Source organism: Myotis lucifugus, unplaced genomic scaffold (assembly GCF_000147115.1).
Source record: "Myotis lucifugus unplaced genomic scaffold, Myoluc2.0 scaffold_283, whole genome shotgun sequence".
In the NCBI taxonomy this organism is placed as follows: Eukaryota; Metazoa; Chordata; class Mammalia; order Chiroptera; family Vespertilionidae; genus Myotis; species Myotis lucifugus.
Window position 1 is genome coordinate 1,159,926 of NW_005871331.1, and position 27,483 is coordinate 1,187,408.

At 47.5% G+C, this 27,483-nt stretch overlaps 1 protein-coding gene across 1 annotated transcript in view; it reads left to right on the forward strand.

Annotated features, from left to right (window-relative positions):
• Positions 1-27,483, forward strand: part of SCN10A (sodium voltage-gated channel alpha subunit 10) — an 81,451-nt gene that overhangs the window by 17,968 nt on the left and 36,000 nt on the right. The window contains exons 4-14 of the mRNA XM_023763386.1: positions 943-1,071; positions 1,700-1,791; positions 3,998-4,219; positions 4,601-4,664; positions 8,663-8,804; positions 8,952-9,149; positions 9,852-10,022; positions 16,354-16,635; positions 18,972-19,083; positions 24,096-24,334; positions 25,975-26,148. Coding sequence (XP_023619154.1) covers positions 943-1,071; positions 1,700-1,791; positions 3,998-4,219; positions 4,601-4,664; positions 8,663-8,804; positions 8,952-9,149; positions 9,852-10,022; positions 16,354-16,635; positions 18,972-19,083; positions 24,096-24,334; positions 25,975-26,148 — 1,825 coding nt within the window. The remainder of the gene's footprint in view (positions 1-942; positions 1,072-1,699; positions 1,792-3,997; positions 4,220-4,600; positions 4,665-8,662; positions 8,805-8,951; positions 9,150-9,851; positions 10,023-16,353; positions 16,636-18,971; positions 19,084-24,095; positions 24,335-25,974; positions 26,149-27,483) is intronic.

Sequence of the window (27,483 nt, forward strand, 5' to 3'; positions counted from 1 at the left end):
CTCATCTCCAGAATGATGTTGCGTTCTCTACTATCTTTGTCCTAGTGGGTTTATGCTTTTAAAAAAATTCTTTTATTGTCATTTAAGAAGAATTTTAGAAAAGGATATTCAAAAAAGTCTTCCCTTTTTTAATACCAGTGTTTTATAATGTAAAACATCTAAAGTATCCAAGATTATAAGATTTAGGTGTGCATCTGGATCCCTTTGGTCAGTGGTTACACAGGGTAGTTCCCTGGGTTGGCAGCATTCACATCAGCTAGGAACTTGTTTAAAAAAAACAATTTTGGGGGCCCTACCCCAGACTTACTTAGTTAAGAATGCTGGGGGGTGGGGGTTGGGTACAAGCCCAGAAATCCATGTTTGAATGAGCCCTCCAGGTGGTTCCAATGCTTGTTAGAGTTTGAGAACCACTACTGTAGGTGATGAAGGGATTCTGAACATTTGAGAAACACCACCCCCCTCCCTTCAAATCCAACCAACAGAACAAAAGAGCAAGTTTGAGAAAATGTTTGTGGACATAGATGCTTTTTCCTCCATGACACCCAGCTGTTTCCTGCCTTATATGGCTTAGACTGGGATCCCTGGGCCTGGGCATGGCGTGAGAAGAAAAGACAGTCATAGTAGAAAAGTTTGGGGAGGACAAATATCGCAGGGTTCGGCCCTCTTCCACCTCTTCAGCCATCAACAGGTTAGAAGAGGAGCCTCCAGCTTCCCTCAGGGCAGGAACCTGGAAACTTGGGGCGTCCATTGCCCCCCTCCTACCATCTGAGCAGCAAATACTGCCAATCGCCTTAACCACACACCTTCTGCCCATTCCTCTGAGTTCCTGTGTCTGCGTCTTTTCTTCTTCCCCTTCCCCACCTTGGGGAGGATCTTCGCACGTTTTCCTTTGGAACCCCTCAGCAGCTCTCCCTCTGAGCTCTCTCCACCCTCCCTCCCCAGGTATGTCTTCACTGTCATTTATACCTTTGAAGCCTTGATAAAGATCGTGGCAGGAGGATTTTGTCTAAATGAGTTCACCTACCTGCGAGACCCTTGGAACTGGCTGGATTTTAGCGTCATCACCCTGGCGTGAGTATTTCTCCACCCTGATGTGGTGTGTGTGCGTGTGTGTGTGTGTGTGTGTGTGTGTGTGTGTGTGTGGTGGGGCGGAGGGGAGGACTGTGGATGTGCCCAGGTTCACACTCCGGGGTCTTTCCTCATTGCTATCTAGCTTCCTCATTTGGAACTGCATGGCCTGGGGGTTTGTTGCCACAGACTGTGGCTTTTGGGGTCACTTTCCAGGGTTAGTCCCATGTCCTCAGGGACCTCAAATCTGAGCTGGTAACTGGCCTGTCAAAGTAGATCGACAGGGCTCAGCCTTATACCTACCTGACAAGAAGGTCTTTCCTGAGCGACCAGTGTCTGCAAAGGCTGGTTGGCCAAGCCCACATGCTTGAATACCCACCCATACGTGTAGCACAAGGGACCCCCCGCCCCCCACAGCCCACAGCACATCTTCTCAGAGGGGCCATTCGGAAAGGTATTATGACAAGTCAATCAATGTTCATGTTGGTCTGTAGGTGGAAGTGCTATTGGACTCTCTGTCTCTTCCGGGTCCTTCCTAGGCTCACGTCACCCCCAGCCGTCCTTATCTGTGCTGCATGCATTCCCAGCGCCCCCTCCTTGCAGAGATGCTGACTGACTTCTGGTCCTATAGGTACATTAGCACAATGACAGATCTCCAGGGGATCTCAGGCCTGCGGACGTTCAGAGTTCTTAGAGCTTTAAAAACAGTCTCTGTGATTCCAGGTGAGCGGCTTTAACCAGCACATTTACTCATGGAGCACGTGCTGGTGTCCACAGCCTAGTGTCCTCCTTTGACTTTCACCAGAGCCCTATAATGTTCCGGAGCATGGTCCAGCTGGTGTGGCTCCGTGGTTGAGCATCGACCTATGAACCAGAAGGTCACGGTTCGATTCCCAGTCAGGGCACATGTCCAGGTTGGTGGCTCCATCCCCAGTAGGGGGAATGCAGAAAGCAGCCAATCAATGATTCTCTTTTATCATTAATGTTTCTCTCCTTCTCTCCTTCTCCCTTCCTCTCTGAAATCAATAAAATATCTCCTTGCACCTCTTTCTCTTTCTCTCTCTCTTAAAGTTCCAGGGCATGGACTCTTGGCCCCACTTACTATAAAAAGAAACTGAGGCCCAGAGAGTAGAAAACACAATCGTAAGTCCTCATTCCTGGTAAGAGGCAAAGTGTGACCTGGAAACCTAGTGTCTCAAGTTCTCATCCAATGCTCTGTCCACAGCATCGCATGGTCTCACCATGAATAAGTGACAAGAAGAAGGTCAAGTCCTTGTTTTATATTCTTGTTGTGGAGGTCAGGCAAGCCTCCGTCTAGTCAGATTCACATTTATCCCTTAAACCAAAGGTGTAAACTTGGAAATAAATAAGAAGGAAGGGGGAGGCAGCCCAGGGCTCTGGTGAGTGTCTTATAGCCATTTCCATAGATCTGAAAGCTTGAGCCTCAGCCCTGTCTTTAGACAACTGAGAAAAGAACTAGGTAACCCCTGATTACAAAGAATTCAGAAATGAAAGTATTTCACCAGAGCTCATCTTATTGGGCCCCCAAGATCTCTGTTGTCACCAGGAGCCCAAAGGAGACTTCCTGGTCTTTCCCATCATCCTCACACCCCACCTCACCCCATCCCCATTCCCATCCCAAGGCTTCAGTTAGGGGCTACTACTATGGGTGCCCACCTGCTGGCTAATGCTATGGAGTTCCCCTCAATCATCACACAACTCCACCACATGCCAGCTCCCAGCCCAGGGACAGACACAGGTAGTGTAGTGCTCAGTGGGTTATTTGTTGACCAAAATAACAAGGCAAGGATTGATCCCAGACTGCTTTCCTGGTCAGAGGTCATTCTGCTACCCTTGGAACTGCTCTCGCAAAGAAGGTGATTTCATTGGCAGAGCAGCAAACCATCTGTCCTTAAACGAGCAGGGGCCTCATTTTTGCTGCCAACTGGGCTTGGCTCTGACATAGCCCCTCTCAGATTCTCTCTGTTTCCAGTGTCTCTCATGGTCTTGGTCTACTGCCTCTGTGTTTTTGTGTCTGTGTCTCTCTTTTCTGTCTCACTCTGTCTCCTTGGATCTCTCTCTCTCTCTCTCTCTCTCTCTCTCTCTCTCTCTCTCTCACACACACACACACACACACACACACACACGCACACACGCACACACACACATACACACACACACACACACACACACACACTGGGTTCATGTGTCCTTAGCCTCAAGTTTCTCCCAGGATATTGAGGTAAGAAAAGAAATACAGATGCCGAGTGACTGGAATGAAGTTAGGTGCCTCATGATTATCATGATTAGCACAATGCCTGAAATATAGCAAGCACTCAATTCTTTTTTTAAAAAAATCTTTAAAAAATACTTTAATTAATTAATTAATTAATTTTTAATCCTCACCCGAGGATATTTTTCCATTGATTTTTAAGGAGAGTGGAAGAGAGAGGGAAAAACAGAGAGAAATATTGATGTGAGAGAAACACATTGATTGGTTGCCTCCTGCATGAGCCCCAACCAGGGCCTGGGCTAGGGGGGAGTCTATAACCAAGGTACAAGCCCATGACTGGAATTGAACCTGGGACCCTTCAGTCCACAGGCCAATGCTCTATCCACTGAGCAAAACCGGCTAGAGCTCAACAATTCTTTTTTAAATTGAATTGCTATTGTCAGGAATGTATTAGCTTTAAGATGATTAAAAAAATGCATTGCCTGGTATCAGTTGCCTCATCTTTACAATGGGGCAATAATCTTTACTAGGTTCATATGAGGAGCTAGGGTTGGAACTGCCATAGAGTTTGTAAAACGCCTCATACCTGTACGTAGTGAGAGGGAAGGATGGCTAAGATGCAGGTGTGCCAGGCACATGTGTGTGCTGGGTGTGGTACCTTATCCATGTGGGAGTATTGCTGTCATCTTCCCATAGGGCTGAAGGTCATCGTGGGGGCCCTGATCCACTCAGTGAAGAAGCTGGCGGATGTGACCATCCTCACCGTCTTCTGTCTGGGTGTCTTTGCCCTGGTGGGCCTGCAGCTCTTCAAGGGCAACCTCAAGAACAAATGTGTTAAGAATTGCACCGCTCTCAACGATACAGCCAATTACTCCTCTTATGAAAAACTCGCGTGGGATTTCTGCCATAATGACAAAGGTCTGGTTGGCAAAGAGCCCATATAGTCATGTATTTTGAGTCCTCTTTTCTGCTCAAATGCTTCTCCAGAGTTACCTTTTACTTTTTGATTTCCTATTTCTGTTACCAAATGTCCCTTTTACAAGGAAATGAGGTATAAGTCCAGGGGCAAGTCATTCTGCCTCTGCTGGGAGAGGCTTGAAGCTGAAGTCACTGCTCAGCCTTTCTCTTCCCAGATGGGCTTTTTCCTTCCGAGAGACCTGCATGTCCACTGAGGGCTCATAGCCGAGGAAACTTACCTCACTGGGGCGGAAGACTTACAGATGCTGCCCTCACCCCAAGGCTTGAGTTGTAGGGTTCAGAACCATATGTAAAGCTCCCACTTCTTCCTTTCTTTTCCAGACGCCTTCATCAATAAGCCAGGCACTTCTGATCGCTTATTGTGTGGCAATGGATCTGATTCAGGGTGAGTGTCCAACCCATGACATAGCTCCAGCGCCCAACAATCCTTTCTCCTTCTTGTCATCAGCATTTTCTTTTTCTCTTTTTTTCCAAATATATGTTTTATTGATTTCAGAGAGGAAGGGAGAGGGAGAGAGAGATAGAAACATCAGTGATGAGAGAGAATCACTGATTGGCTGCCTCCTGCATGCCCCCTATGGAGGATTGAGCCTGCAATCCAGGCACATGCACTGACCAGGAATCGAACCATGACCTCCTGGTTCATAGGTCTTTGCTCAGCCATTGAGCCATGCCAGTCGGGCATCATGAGCATTTTCTGGGCAGAGATTGGGCTACAGGTCCTAAAGAAAATGAGGAAATGAGTAAGTCATGGCTTCTGCCACCCCAGGGCTATGGGAGAGCATGTATAAGTTAGCTTCTGCTGTGTAACAAACAACCCCAAGATTTTGTGACTTAAAATACCAGCCATTTATTTAGCTCAGGATTCTACACATCAGCATGTTGTGCTGAGATCAATGTGGTGTTCTGGCATTGACTGGGTTCATTCATGCATATTCAGGGGCAGATTAGCTGGAGACCAGCTGATCTAGGATGGCCTCAGCTGGAGTGGTTGGTTTCTGCTCCATGAGAGAGAGAATGGTCTCTCATCCCCCAAGGCTAGCCTGGGCTTATTCTCATGGCAGAGTCAGGGTTCTGAGAGAAAGACTGAACGTGTCTCTTGAGGCTTAGAACTGGCACAATGTAACTTCTACTGCACTCTATTGACCAAGGCAAGTCAAAGGTCAGTCCAGATCCAAGAGGTAGAGAAATAGACTCCACCTTTTGATAGGAGGAGCTGCAAGATCATATTGCAAAGGAGTGTGGATACAGGGAGGAGAATAATCGTGGCCATTTTTATAAGCAATCTATCCCAGGAGGGGACTCATATATTATTAAATATGTTTTGTGTCAAATGCTCCACATTTAATTATCACATGGGTTTCATTATCCTCACATAACAGAGAAGACACACATGCATCAGACTTTGTCATTTCAAATCTTATGGAGGCCAGACACATGACAACAAATGAGAGGAGCGGGCTGGGTGGGACCCATGGCAATGGGAGTTCACGCTCCATGTAAAGGGGGCAGCCACTGCTCAGTGCAGCCTTTGGTTGCCATGAGGGTCCACTACTTCCAACTCTTCCAACTGTTAAAAGAGAAATAGGAAATTACAATTTTTATGTGAAATCTCCCAACTGTTAACATTGGCTACCGAATCCATAAAATGTCTATATATTATGGACCCAAATATTTCTGCAAGCCAAATTCAGCCTGCGAGCTGCCCGTTTGTGAGCTCTGGATGCTACACTGTGGAGACCCAGTGCTGTGCTAGAGGCTCCGGGGACTGTGGCAGCACAGGGAGGTGATGGTGTGAGGCAGGGGAGGTCAGGGAAGGTTTCCTAGAGGTGGTAGTTGAGAGTTGAAGAGCAGGATGGGTGAGTAAGAGTTTGAATGGAGGCCATTCCAGGTGGCAGAACGGAATGTGAGACAAAGAAAAGAGGGAGCCCCCCACCCCCAGGTTTGCCTCCTTCTTTGACCACTAGAGCAGATGTGAGCAGAAAGAGCGCAGGAAACAGATCAGAAGGGCTCACCTCTCCCACCTCCCAAGGAGCTAGTGAACCCCTCACCTGTAGGTTTGGCTGGGGGCCTGGAAGATCAAAGCCCACATGACCCTACTCCCTGTTGCCCAAGTGGAGCTAGTGGTACCTATACGGAGCTCTGCCTTAATCAGCTCACTAGGAAAACAATCTCAGATAGAGCTGAGGGATGGGTGCAAACAGGAGAATTTGATCAACATAGGCTTCTTGGCCTCTTTCTTTTTTTAAAATATATTCTATTTATTTTTTACAGAGAGGAAGGGAGAGGGATAGAGAGTTAGAAACATTGATGAGAGAGAAACATCGATCAGCTGCCTCCTGCACACCCCCTACTGGGGATGTGCCCGCAACCAAGGTACATGCCCTTGACCAGAATCGAACCTGGGACCCTTCAGTCCTCAGGCCGATGTTCTATCCACTGAGCCAAAGCAGTTAGGGCTGGCCTCTTTCTTCACAAAGCACTTGGCATTTGGTTCTTTGACTCAGGGAGAGAATTGTTCTGATGTCAGCTTTCATTTGCCTTTGACTTAAACTTAAAATAGGGCCCCATCAATGTCTCTTTCCTGTCTGATAATGGCATTTCTCATGGCAATGGCTCCAGAGTAGCCCATTCACTGGGGTCCATCCATGGGTACCCCCTTAAGCTCCAATAGAAGCCAGACCTCCTGTTGGGCAGGTCCTGGACAGGTAGTGGAGGAGTGGATAGACCTGGGATGGCAAGTAGAGGCCAGCTCAGGACAATGGGCAGAGTAAGCCCTGAAGGGCATGTCATGACCAGCAAACCTGGGACCTATGCTGGCCTTCAGAGAAGCAGAGCCCTGAGCAGAGGCCCACATTGACCAGTGGCCCTGTGGCAGAAAAGCCTGGGGTGTTAAGGTGGGAAACACATAGTAGGGAATACTTGATGATTTTCAGCATTCTTTCACATACATCCTTCTGGTAGCATCAGGTTAAAAGCAGCAGGGATTTTAATTTACATTTTATATATCATCGTTACTATGCTGCAGGCATCAGGCAAGAGGCTTTGTACCATGATCTCGTGTCATTCTCAGAGCAGTTAGCTGTTGATGCGTAGCAGCTACGGTGGGGTTCTACAGAAGGCATAGAAATTAGATTGCCCTCCGAGTTCACTAGCAAACCTACAGGTGAGGGGTTCACTAGCTCCTTGGGGGAGCAAACCAAGAGGCTGACTATAAATGTGGGTCTACAATATCTGGGAACCAAGGTTGGAGATAGAATTGGGATTGATTATAACAGTGATGGCGAACCTATGACACACGTGTCAGAGGTGACACACGAACTCATTTTTTTGGTTGATTTTTCTTTGTTAAATGGCATTTAAATATATAAAATAAATATCAAAAATATAAGTCTTTGTTTTACTATGGTTGCAAATATCAAAAAATTTCTATATGTGAAACGGCACCAGAGTTAAGTTAGGGTTTTTCAAAATGCTGGCACGCCGAGCTCAAAAGGTTCGCCATCCCTGGATTATAATCAACTTGTTGGGGCTCTAATCAGTTGTATGGATCCCAGGCTTGAGTGTTCACATGGACGTCTGAAATAAGGAGAGCCCCAGAGGCTGGTGTTGGTGAGGGAATCCTAGAGTAGTAGATCCCAGAATGCAGATGTGGCATTACTGTTTCCTTGACCAGGCCAACCCACGAGGGTGGATGACAGAACCTCACAGGCCCTGAGCTTAGAGATATTTCTCAACATCAACTTACCCTCTCATTAAGACAGAGAGGAGTCCAGCACTCCCACCCCAATGCTCACCAAGAAATCATCTTCAATTTGACATTCCTTTATAGGTCAGTCTCCATAAGCTACTTGACAGTTATAGTTCTCCTTTTAAATAAATACAATTAAATTATAGCATTTTAAAGCATGAGAGAGAGAGAGAGAGAGAGAGAGAGAGAAAGTGCTCAGTGGGTGGAAAATTGTTTCATTGGTATATATAATTGGTAGGTAAACTTGGCTAATGTGAGTCCTCCTTTAATGGACAATTCTGCAGGTAATGCCAACAGGCTCAGGTGTTAGGTCTGTGTTATTCATACCAGCTCTCCCACCCCTGGTGTGAACTTGCAAAGAACTCTTCACCTTATAGGGTCATGTCTGAGCAGTCTGCCGGGCCACTTCTCTGGGCCACTTCCTTCTGCATGAAACTCTGAAGTGAGAATATTGTTACCCCCATTTAATGGGCAAGACAAACTGAGACCTAAAGAGACTAAGTGTCCAAGGTTATCTGGCTCATAAGAGGAGGTTCAGGCCTTGAATTCCAATCTTCCCACAGCGCCAGGCTGCCTTGCCCCCAATAAACAGGGTGCTGTGCAATTGATGACCTTCTCTTCTCTTGCTGCAGCCACTGCCCTAAAGGTTATTTCTGCAAGAAAACGTTTGACAACCCAGATTTTAACTACACCAGCTTTGATTCCTTCGCTTGGGCTTTCCTCTCAATGTTCCGCCTCATGACACAGGATTCCTGGGAACGCCTCTACCAGCAGGTATTGATCTGCATGTCCCCACACAGACTTGGTTGAAGCCGAAGGGGTCAGCTTCAACATGGCTACATTTTTCCTGGAGGAACCTGACAATGTCAGGGGCCCATCTACTCTGGGCACATGTCTCTCTTCTTTCTCTTGAATCTACAGACCCTGAGGGCTTCTGGGAAAATCTATATGGTCTTTTTCGTGCTTGTCATCTTCCTGGGATCTTTCTACCTGGTCAACTTGATTTTGGCTGTCGTCACCATGGCATATGAGGAGCAGAACAAGGCAACCATGGATGAAATTGAAGCCAAGGAGAAGAAGTTTCAGGAGGCCCTCGAGATGCTCCGGAAGGAGCATGAGGTCTGTGAGGGGTGGAAGCTTTGTGAAATCTGTTGCAGGCTGTACAGTCTTAGGCAGAGGTTTGGACCAGTCCCTTAGATTAAGGCACTTATTCTCAGGAACTTAAGGAAGATTCATCTTACCTCAGGGACTAGCTTACATCATGTTTTCTTAAGAAGAAGAACCTGAGTGAAGAAGTTAGGTAAGTGATTTATTGAGGGGTGCCCTCAGAAGATGGAGAGTGAAGGAAGCAGAATAGGGTAGGGTAAGAATTAAATGAGAAAGTAGCCTCAGCTACAGACTACATTTGGCCTGATCCCATGGGAACTCTGGGGCATGCTTGTATCATGCTAACTTGAAGCAAGAGGGCCCGCCTTTTGTACCCTCATACCTGCCCCAGCCAGATGTACAGTCAAAGGAAACTTTCTGCAGAACGCTGCAGCTGTGAGCCATTAGCAGCAAACACTCCAGCAGCTGGAGATGAGTGTCCTGACCAGGTAAAAGGGATCTGGACAGGTCATCAACAGGGTCTCCTTTGAATAAGAGAGGTGACCCAGAGGTAGCTCTTCCTGCCGTGTCTCAATCCCACCACCACCCAAGCCCTCATCCTGACTTCCTCTGTTTCAGATGCCTTCAGCTCTGTGACACCCCATGTCTGGGGGACACATGTACGCTAAGCTCAACCAGATACTGTTGGCTGCAGCTGCTGTTCTCTCTCCTCAGGTGCTGGCAGCAATGGGGATTGACACCGCCTCTCTCCACTCCCACAGTGGATCACCTTTAACCTCCAAAAGAGCCAATGAAAAAAGGCACAGAATGAAGCCAAAGGTGTCAGATGGCTCCACAGATGACAATAAATCACCACAGTCTGAGCCTTACAACCAACGCAGGATGGTAAGGGGCTCAGGTTTGTGCTCTAAAGATTACCCACCGTTGCAGCTGTTGTATACGTCGGTTTGCAACAGGGAGCTAGCTGGAGGCACAGACCTTGACCTTGGGTTTTAGTAAAGCCAGACCCCAAAATTGTGGCCTATACCAGGGCAGGGTCATTATGGATGGGAAAAGATGGTGGATTATAAAGACTTTGATGGGTAGGGATGGAATCAACAAGACTGGGACTGGAATGTGGAAAAAGTAGAGGAGTTCAAAATGACTCCCAGGTTTCAAGCTTGGGCAATTAGATGGGTGGGATTCTAAGTCAGGAGCACTGGAGGAAGAAGCTAAGTTGTTGGAAAGTGGTGAACCCATATTGGGCATGATAACTTCGAGGTGTCTGTGGACCTGTGGTCATCCTGAGTCAGCTTCCTTCTGACACGCTCACTGTCTGCAATTCTGTAACCTGGAGGGAGGTTCTTGTCCGTGGTGCTGAAATCATTTGCAAGCTTTTTTCTGACCTCATGCCTCAGCCCCTACAGCTCAAGTGCCTACCTATTGTTGGCACAGAAGATCCCAGCACCCATCTCTGTGATAGTGTCCAGTCTGGGAATAACTTGAGTACCTCACTGCAGATCCTGTAGCAATTCTGCCCCACAGAAGCCTCTACCTCCCACTCTAAGATTCACGGTCCTCACCAAGTTTCCTCCCACCACCTTCTTCTCCCTTCAAAGTCCTGTGTGCCCCACCCATGCCCTTTCCACAGGCCTGAGAGATAATAACCCCTTTGTGGTACAATAGTACCCATTCTAGTTGTATGGGAAAAGGGATAAAAATGTCTATTTTGGAGCCTTCTGACTCTCACTTCCTTCTCAATCTCTTTTCCTGTGCTCATCTGAAGGACATTTCACTTTTTGGAATACCATCTGTACAACCCTCAAACTTGTGTGTGCAACAAGCACACAGACACACTCACCTGCACACTGGCCTCAGAGACACCCACACTTTAGCATTTATCAGAGTTTGTGTCCTTCCCTTCCTTGCTCCGCCTCTTGAGGAACACCTGGCATGCACAGGGCACAGTTCAGAAGAAGTTTCAAGGGGGATTTGACCAGGGATTTGACAATCAGGATGAATTGCAGCTTCAAGGAGATGTCAATGATACTCTGAATTGGGATTTAAATTTCCCCATAACTCAGCACCTGGATTTCCAATAATTGTTGGGTGTATGTGGTTGTCTTTCCAGCTATGCTCACCTTCAAAGGGAAAAAAGAGGAACTATGTCTTGTTCATTCAACAATACTAGGTGCTTGGTATGAAGAGATTACTAAAACATGGTCTGTCTCCCAAGGACTTCCATCTGGATGGAGGTGGCAGGCATAAAAACAGATACATGTTAAACACTCTATCAGGGACAAATAAATGGTGTTTGGGAAATAGAAGAGGAAACACAACTCTTACAGGATTGGGCTGTATCAGGAAAGGCTTCACTGGAGGAGAGAATCATTAGAATGAAAAGTAAATAGTGAGTAGGGGGTCCTCCAGTAACTGAGACCTGGGAGGGTTTGGGGGTATATTTTCCAGGCACAAAGAAGAACATGTACCAGCAAAGACAGGAAGACGCCATTTGGGCAATTCTTTAATGCTACCTGGTTAATTGGAGGCCATGCAAGAAGGCATCCCCTTCCTCTTTTCCCCGGTATATTCATGTGGTAAATAGACCATAGGCAGTTTTTATATAAAGCCATTTTCTTACCATCAGAGGTGAGAGAATGGTTGGAGGGAGCTAGGAAAGACACAGTTAGGGTCTCAGGGAACCCACAGGAAACTGGTTTGTCTGCTTGGATGATGCATGTTATGGCAAGTCTAATACTTAAAATCAGGAGTCATTGCTGCCCTGGCCTGTTTTGGTCAGTGATTAGAGCGTCGGCCCAGGAACCAAAGGATCTGGAGCTTGATTCCCGGTCAAGGGCACATAAGTCAGTTGCAGGTTCAATTCCTGGCTCCAGTTGGGGTGTGTGCAGGAGGCAACCAATTGATGTGTCTCTCTCACATTGGTATTTCTCTCTCTCCACCCCCTCCTCCCCTCCACTCTCTCTAAAATAGTCAGTGAAAAAAATATACTCAGGTAAGGATTAACAAAAAAAAAGAGAGAAGTCATTGCCCACAATAGGTTAATTTTGAAATATTAATTGTTGGCTAAGGAGGCACTGCCTGTTAAATATGGGACAAAAAAATTCTTCCTCCTTTCTTTTTTTAAATATATTTTTATTGATTTCAGAAAGAGGAAGGGAGAGGGAGAGAGAGAGAGAAACCTCGATGATGAGAGAGAATCATGGATCGGCTGCCTCCTGCACGCCCCCCAATGAGGATCAAGCCTGCAACCCGGGCATGTGCCCTTGACCGGGAATCAAACCCGAGACCCTTCAGTCCACAGGCCAACGCTCTATCCACTGAGCACACTGGCCAGGGCTCTTCCTCCTTTCTTTATAGGTTTGCTTAATGCCCAAGTACAAATAATTTGGTTGTCCAATCTTTAATAAGGATTTACTGACTCTGCTACTTTGCTTCAAAAGCGAGAAGGGTTTGTGGATTTTTATGAGTCCCATGTTCCTTGGACATATATCCTAGGCAAAGAGTGCTCTGTTTACAATCTCAGGATTTCAATGATGGTTGCTGAAACTCCTGTGAGTTAAGGGGATAAGTAAGGAGACCGCTAACGGACAAGATGCTCAGTTTTGGTAGTTTAGTAAATAAAAGAAATTCTTGATGTAAAAAAATGTCCAGAGCTGTAAATAATTTTTTAAAGATTTTTAAAAATTGATATTTAGAGAGAGAGGAGGGGGGGAAGAGAGAGAAACATTGATGTGCGAGTAACACATCAACCAGCTGCCTCCTGCACGACCCCCACCAGGGATTGAGCCTGCAATCCAGGCATATTCCCTGACAGGGAACTGAACCAGCAACCCCTCAGTACCGGGACAATACTCAACCAGCTGAGCCATGTAGGCCAGGACTGTAGAGAATTTTTATGAGTTTGTTTGAGTCAAATTAATGACACTTGCTGGAAAGTACGAATCCCAATGGATTGAGGAAATGCTCCTGAAAATGGCAGTTTTAACACTTTATACATCAGCATCAAAGGGGAAGATGTAAGGAGGTTACATGAAATCCATGGGTGAGAGATTAGGGAGGCAGGAGAAAGCAAAAACAGGAAAATCTCAGAGATTGGATAGAGAGTAAAATGAAGAGACACATACTTCTTTTACATTGGTGGATAAAGGGTAGTTAACATTTACAGCACATAGAGATGGTATGTGGGAGAACAAGATATCAATCAGGGGTTCTGTAGTCTCATATACTGGTGGGAGATTGTGTCCTGAGGAGTCTGGAAAAGGGGAATTACCCTGACATTCCAAAGGTAAGTTATCATAGATGCAAAAAGATGATAGATAGGCTCAGTTAAGGTAAAATTGACCTTTGCTAATGAAGATACTGGCCTAGGACATGACTGCCTTTTGTTAGGAAGTTTTCATTTCAGACCATCCTATTTCATTACATTAGGTCTCTTGCAGGTCACCCCTGAACTTGTTAGGTGTAGTATGTGTCCTCTTTTTTGTCCACAGAAGTAAGGAAGGGGGAAATTTTCAGCAGTATGATCAGAGTTTGGTAAGAAGTCAGTGTTTAGATTTTATTTTATTTTTTTTTAAATCTTTATTGTTCAGATTATTACATTTGTTCCTCTTTTTTCCCCCCATAACTCCCCTCCTTCCAGCTCCCACCCCACCCTCCACCCTCACTCCCCACCCACTGAGTTCATCCATAGGTGCATGATTTTTGTCCAGTCACTTCCCGCATCTCCCACACTCCTTTTCCCCCAAGAATAGTCAGTCCATTCCCTTTCTATGTCCCTGATTCATTATAGTCACCAGTTCATTCTGTACATCAGGTTATTTATTCACTTGATTCTTAGATCCATTTGTTGATAGATGCATATTTGTTGTTCATAATTTGTATCTTTACCTTTTTCTTCTTCTTCCTCTTCTTAAAGGATACCTTTCAGCATTTCATATAATACTGGTTTGGCGGTGATGAACTCCTTTAGTTTTTCCTTATCTGTGAAGCTCTTTATCTGACCTTCAATTCTGAATGATAGCTTTGCTGGATAAAGTAATCTTGGTTGTAGGTTCTTGGTATTCAGCACTTTGAATATTTCTTGCCATTCCCTTCTGGCCTGCAAAGTTTCTGTTGAGAAATCAGCTGACAGTCGAATGGGTATTCCCTTGTAGGTAATTGAGCCTCTTTCTCTTGCTGCTTTTAAGATTTTCTCTTTGTCTTTTGCTCTTGGCATTTTAATGATGATGTGTCTTGGTGTGGTCCTCTTTGGATTCCTTTTGTTTGGGGTTCTCTGCGCTTCTTGGACCTGTAAGTCCATTTCTTTCTCCAGGTGGGGGAAGTTTTCTGCCATTATTTCTTGAAATAGGTTTTCAATATCTTGCTGTCTCTCATCTTCTGGCACTCCAATGACTCTGATATTAGTCCGCTTAAAGCTGTCCCAGAGGCTCCTTACACTATCTTCACACTTTCGGATTCTTTTTTCATTTTGCTTTTCCAATTGGGTGTTTTTTGTCGAATCTTTGGTTTGATTCTTGTGCTCCTCTGGTCTGCTATTGGGTATAATATTCTTTATTTCAGTCCGTGTATGCTTACTTTCTAATTTCTTTATCGTAGCATCGAGGGTCTCATTAGTTTTCGTGAGGCTCTGCACAAATTTATGGCAAGCCCTCAAAATTGCGATTCTTAGCTCCATATCCTCCATTTCTGTCATGTTTTTTTGTCTCCGCATCTTTTATGCTTTCTTGGTGCACCCCCTTGTGGTCTCTGTGTGCAGTCTTGTTCTAGCCAAGCCTTAATTGTTGTAGTTAACACTAGAGGGATTTGACCACCAGGCCGACTGGCTGTGGAAATCAGCTGTGGGAAAACTTCAGTCCTCTGGGGAGGCGCTAGTCCAGCCCTTGCCTGAGGCGATCGGCAAATGGCTGTGCGCAGGGTTTGGGCGGGGCGGGCTCAACAGGGCGGGGGGAGGGAGCAGCTATGGCCGCTCTCAGTCCGTCCCCAGGGGCTCTGCCTCTCTGTCCCAGCAATCGCTGCAAACCTCAGAGGGGCCGTAGCCAGACAGTCCCGCTTCTCTCGTTTGAGTCTGGGTCCCTAGAGACTCGCCCAGATCTGTAGCCCAGAGTCTGAGACTCGCTCCTGATTGAAAACGACAATCGCGCCCTCAGCCGCCAGCCCGCTTTGCGCGCGCACCCTCACCACTGCACCGCCGTACCTTTAAATTTTCCACACTGCGCCTCCGCTGAGCGTCGGAATGCTGTTGTTTTTGCTTCTAGTTGAAGAGACTCTCCTCAGCCAGCCTTCCCGTGGTTCTGGTTGATGTCCGCTCCGACTTTTAGTTGTATTTTTGAAGTGGTTGTCCACGGCGGCAGCCTCCGGTGTTTACCTATGCCGCCATCTTCCTGGAATTCCCAGTGTTTAGATTTTAGAAAAACTATATGACCTATGGACATAATTGATAACTTGTTATGGTCAGGTTCCCACGATGGCCATGGGAACTAGTGCACCCAGCAACCTGACCCTCCCTGAGCTCTGGGCCTATGAATTAGTTCCTTTTCTCTGGCAACTGTAGGTCACACAATTCCCTCAGAGGCAGATTTTGATGGGAAATGTTTATTGATTTGGAGGAATGTCATTATTCTTCCAGGAAATTAGGCTGTAACTCTCCCCTCAATCTCCCCATTGTCGACTATTCAAAGTTTGCCTCAAGGGATCCTGGAAGCTTATTGCACGGCAAAGCTCTTGTCTTCTCCTTTGCCGCACATGTAGGCTGAGTCTAATGAATTGTAGAACCTAATTTTCAGGTCATAAAGTGCACTGGGTCATTCAACAACCATTTACCAAGCACGTTCCAGAACTAGTTCACATAGCAGAGTCTCCTCAGGTCACAACTTGCATGTGGAGTAGCCCGATGGCCAAAGGCTGGTAAACAGATGACACATCTGATTGAACCACAAGGTTGTCCTCTAACATGTCTTTGGCCAGGAGGACCTATTTGCTGATCTTAAGCATCCTAGAATCTGTCATCTCTCTTGGCTTTTTCCCAGGTTGTGTCAAGAATATTTTCCCCTATTCTCCCCTCATGTTTACCTAGACGACCCCTTCATTTGCTACTAGATGGTCATGAGAATAAGGGTAGGGAAATGGGAATGAGCAGAGCCAGGTGCTGGGCTCCAGACTGTCCTGCAGGGTGAGCTTTCAGCCTCCTCCTTTCCTGTTCCTCTGGGGCAATGCCCAGTCTTTCCTAGGCCTCACCTCTGGGAGACGCCGGGCTAGCCATGGCAGTGTGTTCCATTTCCGGGCCCCTGTCCGAGACGGCTCATTCCCTGATGGGGTCACAGATGATGGAGTCTTTCTTGGAGACCGAGACAGCTATCGGGGCTCCCTGCTGTTGGGTGGGAGTATCAACCAACCAGGCCCTCTCCCTAAGAGCCCGCTGCCTCAAGCCACCAACCCTGAAGAGGATGGACACCCCCCACTGCCCACTGGTGAGCATGGACCTGGAGTCACAGAAGGCTCGGTGAGTTTGGGAGTGTTCTTTGGGGCTGCTCTCCAGTTAGAGGCCTTGGGCCAAGGCATTCTGAGTGTCACCCATGAAAGGGTCCTTTAGACTTCATTCTGCCCAATACCTACCATTCATCCCCATTTTACTGACTGGACAAGTGAGACCCAGAAAGAGAGGTTGGGTTTACCTGCGTTCAAACAGGTTTTCTGGTTTGCTCTGTAAAGGGATACAAATTATTTTCCAGTTGATCCCATATTTTCTTCAGTGTTTCTCTGTCCCCACTTGCTACCACTGCTTTAGAGATAGGCCTGCTTGCTCTCTGGATAAGTAAGAGAAAAATGGAAGATTCTCTGCCTCCCTGGGGCTCTGTGCAAATTACTCTTGGCTAATGGCACCCAGAGAAATCCTAGCAGGTGCCCTGGACAGACCTGAGCAAAAGCAAAGTAGGCAACAGTGACTGAATGGTCAGTACTCTCAATAGAATAATCACAGAATGTTATGCCAAGCCAGGGACTCCTCATTGGATGGGGAGCCATGATAGATGTGAGCTCTCCATCCAGTTGCAGAAATGATGCTGCTAGTGTTTCTTGGTTGCCCTGGCTGGCCTCTGACACACAGCAGTTTGTAAATGGACTTGTGAGCAGACCACTGGATGGCTCTTCTGACTTGGATAAGTCTTACAGAGTTACCTCGGCTGCATCTCTGATGGGATGCCAGCAAGAAACAGATGAAGGAACCGCTCCAACGGGCAAGAGTTTAGAGGAAAACTTTCATGGGATAGGCAGGGCTCTGGGAGCTAAGAAGGGACAATGAGGTCCCTAGAGACCAGCCCCGTGGGAAGCTGTATGTGCCGAGGCTGGAGAGGCAAGAGGAAGGACCAGAATCAGGACTCAGCAAGAGCTAATGCTTTGTGTAGAGGCGGCTTCACAGAACTTGCCATCTCAGGTAGAAAATTACAGCCAGGGCCCAGCCACAGCCCAGCAGGGGGAAGCCAGATGGTAGATCCAGGGCTCCTCTCTCCTTCCAGCCTCTAATCTCCTATCTGTGCCTCCCATTGGTCAAACCCAACCAGAGCCAGAGGGTGAGGGTGATGCGTACACAGGACTGGGCAGAGAAGAGAGAGTAGGTCTTTAAGGACCAACAGGAATCCCCAGCACAGAGTCCTGAAGTCAAAGCCAGTCTGCAGGGCCCCCTCAGGGGTGCTTAACCTTCTAGAAAATGCCTCATTCAAGAAACCTTATTATTGATCCCTAGATTACTACTTTCCTAGATATTCCAACTTGGATACATTTTTGGTAAATTATTTGGCTTGTGCAGGATTAAGGCTTTAAGCCCTTCTGTGTCACACAAACCTGGGTTTCAATCACAGCTGTGTCATTTACTGACTGAGTCACCTTTAGCAAGTCCCTTAAATTCTTCACACCTCCATGTCTCCCCTTATAAAAAGGCTTCTAAATAGCTGAAGGGTTCAATGGAATCAGAAAGTGCCTACATTTATACACAGGAGTCTAACGAATAACTCCAGTATCTGCTAGCATCTTTGGTTGAGTCCTCATGATTGGAAACTTTCTTTATATGTATTAAGCACTTACTGTATACCTATCAGCTTCAGCCATGGTCAGTGCTCAGTAAATGATTGTGAATTTGGGTTCTGAATGGTTTGTGCGGTGCTCAGTCAGGTGCTGTGGGCTTTGGACTCCCCACATCCAGGGAATGTGGGTGATAGAGGTTGGGGCTTGGCATAGGACCCAGACAGAACTTCTGATTGAAGACCCAAAGAGGGAAGTGTCAAATAACTGAAAACTGGACAATGAACACTCACAAATGTCCCTCAGAAAGAAAGAGACTGTGTGGAATTAGAACCCAGGTTATATGAGGAGAGGGAAATGGGCCAATGAGAAGGGAGGTCCAGAAAGCCTATCGTGGAGTAGAATACATACCATGCATATTCTGTGTGAATGTCATATGCACAGCCCAGAGGACATCTCATATGACTGCCTGGCCTGCTGCTCCTCTCCCTTTGGTAGAAGCCCTCCCCGACCTGGTGCCAGGTCCCTGTCCCAGGGCAGGAGTTTGCAGAGCCTCGGGTGAGCCCAGGCCACTCTGTTAGCTGCAGACCTGGGCTCGGGCTGCACCCCAGCTCTGTGTCCTGCTCGTCATGCTTGAGTTCTTATCCCAAGTTCAAGCAGCAGCCCAGTATCTCTGAGCGTGACTGCCGAGGGACCCAGCTTCACTGGGCAGCTCACAGCTACAAGAGACTGGCCGATAGAGGCCGAGTGAGCTCTCTTTGCCACTGAAAAGCCATCAAGTCAAATCTGGGGAGAGCCCTGACTCTGCTTGTGTCCCAGCAGGCGTCTGAAGCAGGACAAACGAAGACGTTCTTGACAGCAGAATACTTGAATGAACCCTTCCGAATCCAAAGGGCGATGAGTGTGGTCAGTATCATGACCTCCGTCCTCGAGGGTAAGTGCTATTCATTGGAAGGTCGCTGTCATGAGTCCCATGTGAGCAGCAGGGGGGATGCCCCAGCCCTGTGTCAAAGGGCACCCGTCTCTGTGTCCTGGGATCCTAAACACGCCTCTTTTTTCTGCCTTTGGCCCATTACCCTTAGTCAACGTGGGGTTTTTGGAATGTGGATAATTTTTCAAATAGCAACCGTGAAATACAAACAGCTTGCTTTTTCATTTATTCCCCAGAACTCTCAGGCTTCCTCCTTCCCTCTTTTCTCGTGTATTTACCCATCAGCAATAGTTTGTTGAGCACCTGCTCTGTGGATGGCATTGTTCCAGGTGCTGAGGATTCAGTGGTCAGCAAGCTGGAAGCCCGCCCTCATGGAATCTACATCCTGGGGCTGGGGTATACAGATGATAAGCACAAATAGGTATTCAGGTAGTGATAAGAAGTAAAAGAAAAATTCAGGAAGGAAGGAGGTGGAGAATAAGGAGTTAAAGAAGGGGATAGTGTTTTTAAAATATATTTTTTATTGATTTCAGAGAGGAAGAGAGAGGGAGAGATAGAAACATCAATGATGAGAGAAAATCATTAATAGGCTGCCTCCTGCATATCCCCTACTGGGGATCGAGCCCACAACCCAGGCATGTGCCCCTGAGCAGAATCGAACCCAGGACTTTTCAGTCTGCAGGCCGACGCTCTATCCACTGAGACAAACTGGCTAGGGCAGAAGGGGCTATTTTAGATGGGGTGGTTGTGGAAGACTATTCTCCCTAAATAGACCAGAAATCTGAATAAAGTAAGGGAATCAGCCTTGTGAGAACCTGGGGGAGAAGGTTCCAGGCAGATGAACAGCATTTTGCAGGAATGAACAAAATGTGTGTCCTAAGAATAAAAGCAGTTTTGGTTGGATGAGAAGCAATAGAGGGTAGTAAAGAACAGAGACCCTAGAGCCCAACTGTCTGAGTTTGCATCCTGGCTCTGCCACTTGCGGTCAGCTGTGCAATCTTGGAGCTCCATGAACTGTTCTGTGCCTCAGTTTTCTCATCTGTAAAATAGTGGAAATATACAGTAGGTTATAAATTCCACAGGTCAGAGATATATCTGTTCGGCTCACAGCTGGATCTCCAGTACCTAGAATAGAAGTGCTGGCACATGGTAGGTGCTCAACAAATAGTTGTTGAATGAATAGTAAATGAGTGTGATGCACAAAAAGTGATATTGGGGGGGGGCGGTAATACTAATTTATAATGACCTAGACCAGTGGTCAGCAAACTGCGGCTCGGCAAACCGCGGCTCGCGAGCCACACGTGGCTCTTTGGCCCCTTGAGTGTGGCTCTTCCACAAAATACCGGCTCTTCCACAAAATACCGACTTCTGCGCATCGGCCACGAAGTTCAATCGCACTGTATGTGCACACCCGCACATGGTATTTTGTGGAAGAGCCACACTCAAGGGGCCAAGAGCCGCATGTGGCTCTCGAGCCGCGGTTTGCCGACCACAGACCTAGACTGATGAACAGGGATTGTCATATATTCTAAGGTGGGACAGACTTCCCCTCAAGGAAGATACTATGAGAGGTAGTGATAAGAAGTAAAGGAGGTGAGGAAAGGCAGGAGAAATAATGACATTTTTCTGGGTAAAGGTGACCTCAGGTTAGGTCAGAGGTGTTTGAGCATAGGGCAGATGAGTTGTGATCTTCTCTGGTTGAACATTATGTCCTCTATACCCATGGAGTCCATGAAGGAAGCTTGATGCTGTCAGAATTATGATTGGATTTACAAAATCCACCACTTTGGGAGATTTTGCCTGAGAAAGTTTGGCCCAAGCCAATAAGAACTTGGCAGTTCCCCGAAGTTGGGGCAGGTGAACCACCTACGCTTGGCATACAAGCCAAGATTTGACAGTTGTCCAAACCAGAAGACCAGAAGCAGGAGTACAGCAGTGAGCACAACCTAGTCTCTACCCTCATACTAAGTCGGGGAGAAGGACATGGAACAAGTTACTTCTGGGGTGCTGAGTGTCTTAAGGAGAAGTGCAGGGTGCTCAGCGAGATGTGGTAAGTTTAGCCAGGGGCTAGGGATGTATTCCAGATAGAAACAACAGCAAAATCCCTGAAGCAAAAGACAGCATTACACTTGAAGAATTGAAAAAGCTTGCTGGAGCTGGAGCATAGAGAGCCAGGAAGAGAGGGCCTTACAATAAGGCTAGAGAGATGGACTGGGGCCAGACCCACAGGACTTCTTAGACCATATTAAGGATTTTGGACTTCATCCTAAGAGCAGTGAGGTGCCACTAAAGGATTGGCAGCAGAGGCGCTACATTTGCATTTTATAAAGGTTACTCTGGATGCATGTAGAGAAGGGAATTAAGAGGGGAATGGCATTGGCAGGGGACCAGTTAGGAGGAAACCAGGGAAATACGGCAGTGCCTGGACTCTGGGGTGGTGGCAGGGGGGACGATGGAAATGGAAGGATCTGAGAGCTATCTAAGGAGCATAAGAGTCAAGATTTGGTGGTTCACATGGTTCTGGCATAAGCACCTAAAGGGATGCTGGTGCAATGACATAAAGGGAACACTTTAGGGGGACAGGGAGATTCACTGGGGAAAAGATGAGCAAGGAGGATCATGAGTTGAGTCTGTGACATATTGGGTTTCAGGAGCCCCTGAGACATCCAGGTGGAGATGCCCAGGAGGAAGTCGGTTTTATGATAAGTAGGTCTGGAGCTTAGACGTTGAGAGTGACCTAGTGATACGCCATTGAAAGCAGTGAATACAGACGGTAATTTTGAAATGGTGCAAGTGGATGGATGATGTTGAGGGAATCAAGCAAGATGAGAAGAAGGTCTGGGACAAAGTTCCAAGAAGCAACAACCTTTAATGATTGAACGGACGAAATGCAGTCAGTAGAGGAGGCTAGGCAGGAATACCTAGGCATAAGAGAAGACCCAGGGAATACAACACAGAGCCAAAGGTCTAAATTCCTTCAAGAAGAACAGAAAGGTCAGAAGAGGCAATGCTATAGAAACGTGCAAGATCAAGCCTCAAAAAAGTCCAGGGCTTTCGGTCATGTGATGTCTTTGGTGATTGAGCAAGAGAGGATTGGTGGAGTGGGGGTGGGGGGCCGGCAGAAGCCACATTGGAGGGAGGGATGAAGAATAAATGAGAGATAAGGATTTGAAGATATTATATATAAACAACTTTTTCAAGAAGTTTTTCTGTGAAGAGAAGGAGATAGTAAAAATGACACTATAGTGTAAGTAGAGTTGAAAGAAGATTTTATTTTGGTTTTCTTATGTGGCTTTTTTTTAAAAGGACATTTACATGCTAATCGAGATGATCTGTGAGAATGGGAGAGATTGAACATAAAGGAAAGAGAGGGAATGTTCCATAAATTCTTGAAGTGGCTAGCACAGGTGGAGACATAGGCTGTTAATAAGAGGGGGGACATCTCTTTAATAATAACAGGAGGAAAGTTCTTTCTGGAATAGTTTTTTTGCAGAAGACTCTTTGGGGGGAAAACCCTGATCATTTACAAGCTAGCAAGTGCATAATTCTTTTAGCTTCTGTATCTCCCCAGTCAAGAGCAGCAAAGTTGAGGCTGTTTACAAGGCTGAGTCTCTTCCTGTCCTGCCTCACAGACAGGCTGCTTCCTGCCACAATGGTGTCTCAGCAAGATTCCTCACTCAGCACTGCTTCCTGTGATTCTTTTTAGTGCCAGAGAGAGGAGTGGAGAGGGGGAGATGGAGGTTGGAGGAGAGAGGAGGAAGTGAGAAATAGTAGTCTGGAAGGCTGAAGGTGTGGACTGAAATAGAGAAATGTGCAGAATTTTTGGACAGTGACCAGCTGGGACTCATGAATCCCTAGTGGGACCAGCCAGCATAGTCATGTACTTTTTAAAAATATATATTTTATTGATTTTTTTACACAGAGGAAGGGAGAGGGATAGAGAGTTAGAAACATCGATGAGAGAGAAACATTGATCAGCTGCCTCCTGCACACTCCCTACTGGGGATGTGCCTGCAACCAAGGTACATGCCCTTGACCGGAATCGAATCCAGGACCCTTCAGTCCGCAGGCTGACGCTCTATCTACTGAGCCAAACCGGTTAGGACAGTCATGTACTTTTTGCATCCAGGTTCAGCTGGTCAGGTGCGGAATAGTCTTTGCATTGGGTTTATTCAGAGTTGGGGTTCTGCCAGATAAGCACAATGAAGGGGAAGAGGGGCAAGGGAATTGCAGGTGTCTGCAAAGGACTCGATAGAGGGAAGGACATGAACTCTAACTTAGGTAAGTTGAGAAGTAAAGACATAACATAGGTGATGAGCAGTTAAAAGGTGTAGGGTTGCCGAAACCGGTTTGGCTCAGTGGATAGAGCGTCGGCCTGCGGACTCAAGGGTCCCAGGTTCGATTCCGGTCAGGGGCATGTACCTGGGTTGTGGGCACATCCCCAGTAGGAGATGTGCAGGAGGCAGCTAATCGATGTTTCTCTCTCATTGATGTTTCTAACTCTCTATCTCTCTCCCTTCCTCTCTGTAAAAAATCAATAAAATATATATTTAAAAGGTGTAGGGTGCATGGTTTGGAGGACTAGATGGGGAGAGACTGGATTGGGGTTGCTGGACTGAAGGAACTTCAAAAACTAGGAAACACTAATGGGAGAAAGGGAGGCTGAAGTGGAGATTGAAGGTAGTGGTTATTCGTAAATGACAAGGTCTAGGGGCAGTGATGGCGAACCTTTTGAGCTCGGCGTGTCAGCATTTTGAAAAACCCTAACTTAACTCTGGTGCCGTGTCACATATAGAAATTTTTTGATATTTTCAACCATAGTAAAACAAAGATGTATATTTTGATATTTATTTTTTATATTTAAATGCCATTTAACAAAGAAAAATCAACCAAAAAAATGAGTTCGCGTGTCACCTCTGACACGCATGTCATAGGTTCGCCATCACGGGTCTAGGGGATGGGGGTCTGAAGTGACTCCTGGCTGACAGCTGTCGTTGACTACACCTGTCATGCAGAACTGGAGGAATCTGAACAGAGGTGCCCACCCTGCTTGACCAGCTTGGCTCAGAAGTATCTGATCTGGGAGTGCTGCCCCATGTGGCTGAAGCTCAAGACACTTCTGTTTAGGATTGTGACGGACCCCTTTGCGGAGCTCACCATCACCTTGTGCATCGTGGTGAACACAGTCTTCATGTCCATGGAGCACCACAACATGAGCCACACCTTCGAAACCATGTTCCAGATAGGCAACATTGTGAGTGCCCGGCAGCCATGCCACCGTGGCTGGGGAGCTCTGGGTGGGGTGGCCACATGCCCTCATTGATTGGAGCATTGGTCTAGCTAGCTGAAGGCAGAGGAGCAGTGCAGGAGATGTGTGGACGCTGAGTTCAGGAAGTCAAGTCCAGAGGACCAGGCTGAGCTGGTGGGAATTTCTTGGGGATGAACGAGCACAGGGAAGTGGACCAGGAAAGCCCTGACCACTTGAATTCTCACGGTTTCAGATGCCTCTACCTTGAAATAAGTGTAAAGGCCACTTTCCTGTTTAAAGATATGGACATTCCCGTTTCCTTCCAGAAAAGGAGAAATGGGAAGAGAAGAGAGAGCTTATTTTTAAGAAGTCAGCGTAGACCACAGAGGGCTTTATGGAAGAGACTTCTGGGTCCACACCCCCATTTTACAGTTGGAGAGGTTGAGGAGAGAGAGAGAGAGAGAGAGAGAGAGAGAGAGAGAGAGAGAGAGAGAGAGGCCTCCACCACTGTGACAGAGCAGAGCGCCTGTTTTTTTGAAATGAAAGAAAGGCAGGCATTCGGGGCGCCTACAGGTGCTTTATAAGTATTAGCTCAGAGTCACGACCTTCTGAGAGTATCATCACCCTCACGGCCCAGAAGGGAGCACTGAGACTCAGAGAGGCTGTGAATCCCGCCCAAGGTGACACAGCTGGGATAGGGGAGTCAGGCTTGTCCAGGTTTCTCTAGGGCACAGGACCTTAACCCATCCCGCCCCCACCCCACACTGACTTGCCTACCGAGCGCACCCCACAGATGCCCTTTGAAGAACACCATGGCAGTCTGTGCCATTAGCCAAGACCCTGACACTCTCAACCCATTCCTTCTCTGTAAAAGCAGTGCAACCCTCTGTTGCCCAGGCTGGTGACAGGCATCGATGAGATCAACGGACAGCAAAGCCCCGGCCCCTGGTCTCTGCTTTCTTCTTCCCTGTCTCCCTTCCCTACTGGTTGTTGTGTGGCCTGGGCCTGGCCCTGGCCTCTTTCGAGGTCAGAATCCTGTCCTAAGACACTCAGAGCGGGACAGAACCTGAGACAGTATATTATTTTTCTTCTTGCCAATAGCTATTATTTATTAGCGAATGACTGTCTGCCAGGACCTTTGTTGAGGCCTGGACTCGCATTATCTCACTTTGATGTTCATTATACACACAAGGAGCTTGGGGTACGGAGAGGGCGCGTGACTTGCCCCAGCTTACACAAGCTCGGAAACGGCCGAGCTGGGATTTTTATCTGGGTCTGCGTCGCCCCATCATCCACGCTTTAAACTACTGAACCAGATTGACTGCTCGTTTACATAATTATGTCATAACGATTATCCTCATGATTATCCACTTATTCCCCCTCTTCGCCGTGCAGATGGACACACTCAAGCGTGGGTTCCAATGCGTACGCCCTGAGCTCTGGTCCACAGAGTTCTCTCTGCTGCACATCGAGTGTTCCCAGCCCCAATCTTCCAGGAGCCTGCAGATAATATAGACGCTGAACACAAACAAGGGAAAGGGGTTTGCTAGTTTACAAAAAAAAAGACACCTCGCTGCTGCCCTATTCATCTTTGCCCCCTGCCCCCAGGGACCCTGGCTGAGATGGCTCCTCGTTTCCCTCCGCAGGTCTTCACCGTGTTTTTTGCGGCTGAGATGCTCTTCAAAATCATTGCCTTTGACCCCTACTATTACTTCCAGAAGAGGTGGAACATTTTCGACTGCATCATTGTCACCGTGAGCCTGATCGAGCTGGTCACGTCCAAGAAGGGCGGCATGGCGGTGCTGCGGTCCTTCCGCCTGGTAAGGGCCTCTCTTGGCGACTCGGGAAACTTCCCCACATCCGGGGAGGCTCACCCCTGGGAACAGACCCTGTCCCTTGCTCCCTCTTCCTTGCCTGTCCCTGTGGGAAGCGGCAGGACATGACCCCTGGAAGCTGGAGAGGAGACTTGGTGCTTTTCACTTATTCAAAGTGGGGGCGTGCCTTCTCCTCTCCGGGCCTGGGTCGCCTCATCTGCACCAGGCGGGGACTTCCCAGCACCCTCCTGTTCTCTTGTCAAATAACAGTAACGAGGATACTCATAGCAGCTATTGCTTCTTGGGCGCTGATGATGTGGGCACAGTGCTAATCCTTTCACATAACATTCCTCATTTCAGATTTACAGAGAGTTGCTTTTTTATTTTATTTATTTTCAAATTTTTATTGATTTCAGAAAGGAAGGAAGAGGGAGAGAGAGAAACGTCAATGATGAGAATCATTGATTGGCTGCCTCCTGCAACCCAGGCATGTGCCCTTGACCGGAATCAAACCCGGGACCCTTCAATACACAGGCCCACGCCCTATGCACTGAGCCAAACTGGCTAAGGCAAGAGTTGCTTCTAATATCCTCATGGATAGCTGAGGGTAACAGATGCAGAGCAGTTAAACAACCACCCAAAGTCTCCCAGCTGCCGAGGGGTGAGGGGGCGAGGGGGTGAGCAGCAGACCTGCATTTCAAAGCCAGGTTGCTTGACCCCGGAGTCCCAGCTCTTCCCGCCTCACGGAGGTCATCCTCTGACTCCCTAGTGCCCCAATCACAGCCCCCATGTGTCACCTCGAAAACTGCCACCTACTAGCCTCATGGCCTGACTCTTCTCCAAACTCAGCTCCGGTGCACCCTCTATAGGAGCAGTTCTTCTATTCAAGTAGCTGGTGCCCCGTTGCCCACAGCCACCCACTCTTGTAAGAGCCACATCTGTCAGGTTTGTCAGATTGCCAGGAAAGCCTGGGGTCACTGGGGTCTCCAGTTTCCAAGGCCATCTGGAGGGAGCGCGGTGCCTCACTGACCCCTGTTCTCAGTATTCTCGCAGTGCCCGCCGGCTGCCTAGTGTCCGGCTCCGGAGAGATGACAGAAGGAAGGGGACAGAGCTCAGAAGTGTCACTAAGTCCATTTCCAGGCCAGAAAGTCTGCTTAGGGCCCCATCAGGGAACCCAGCCCAACAGCACTGAGCTCCTGGACTTGAGGTCCCTGCATTGGGGTGGCAAATGCAAATGCCCATAGGAACCAGGCAGGCAGTGAAATAAATTGGCCAAAGAAGAGCTTTTGGCACCGGGCACTTGTCCCATAAAACAGGCAGGGGCCACTCAGTCCTCTCTAG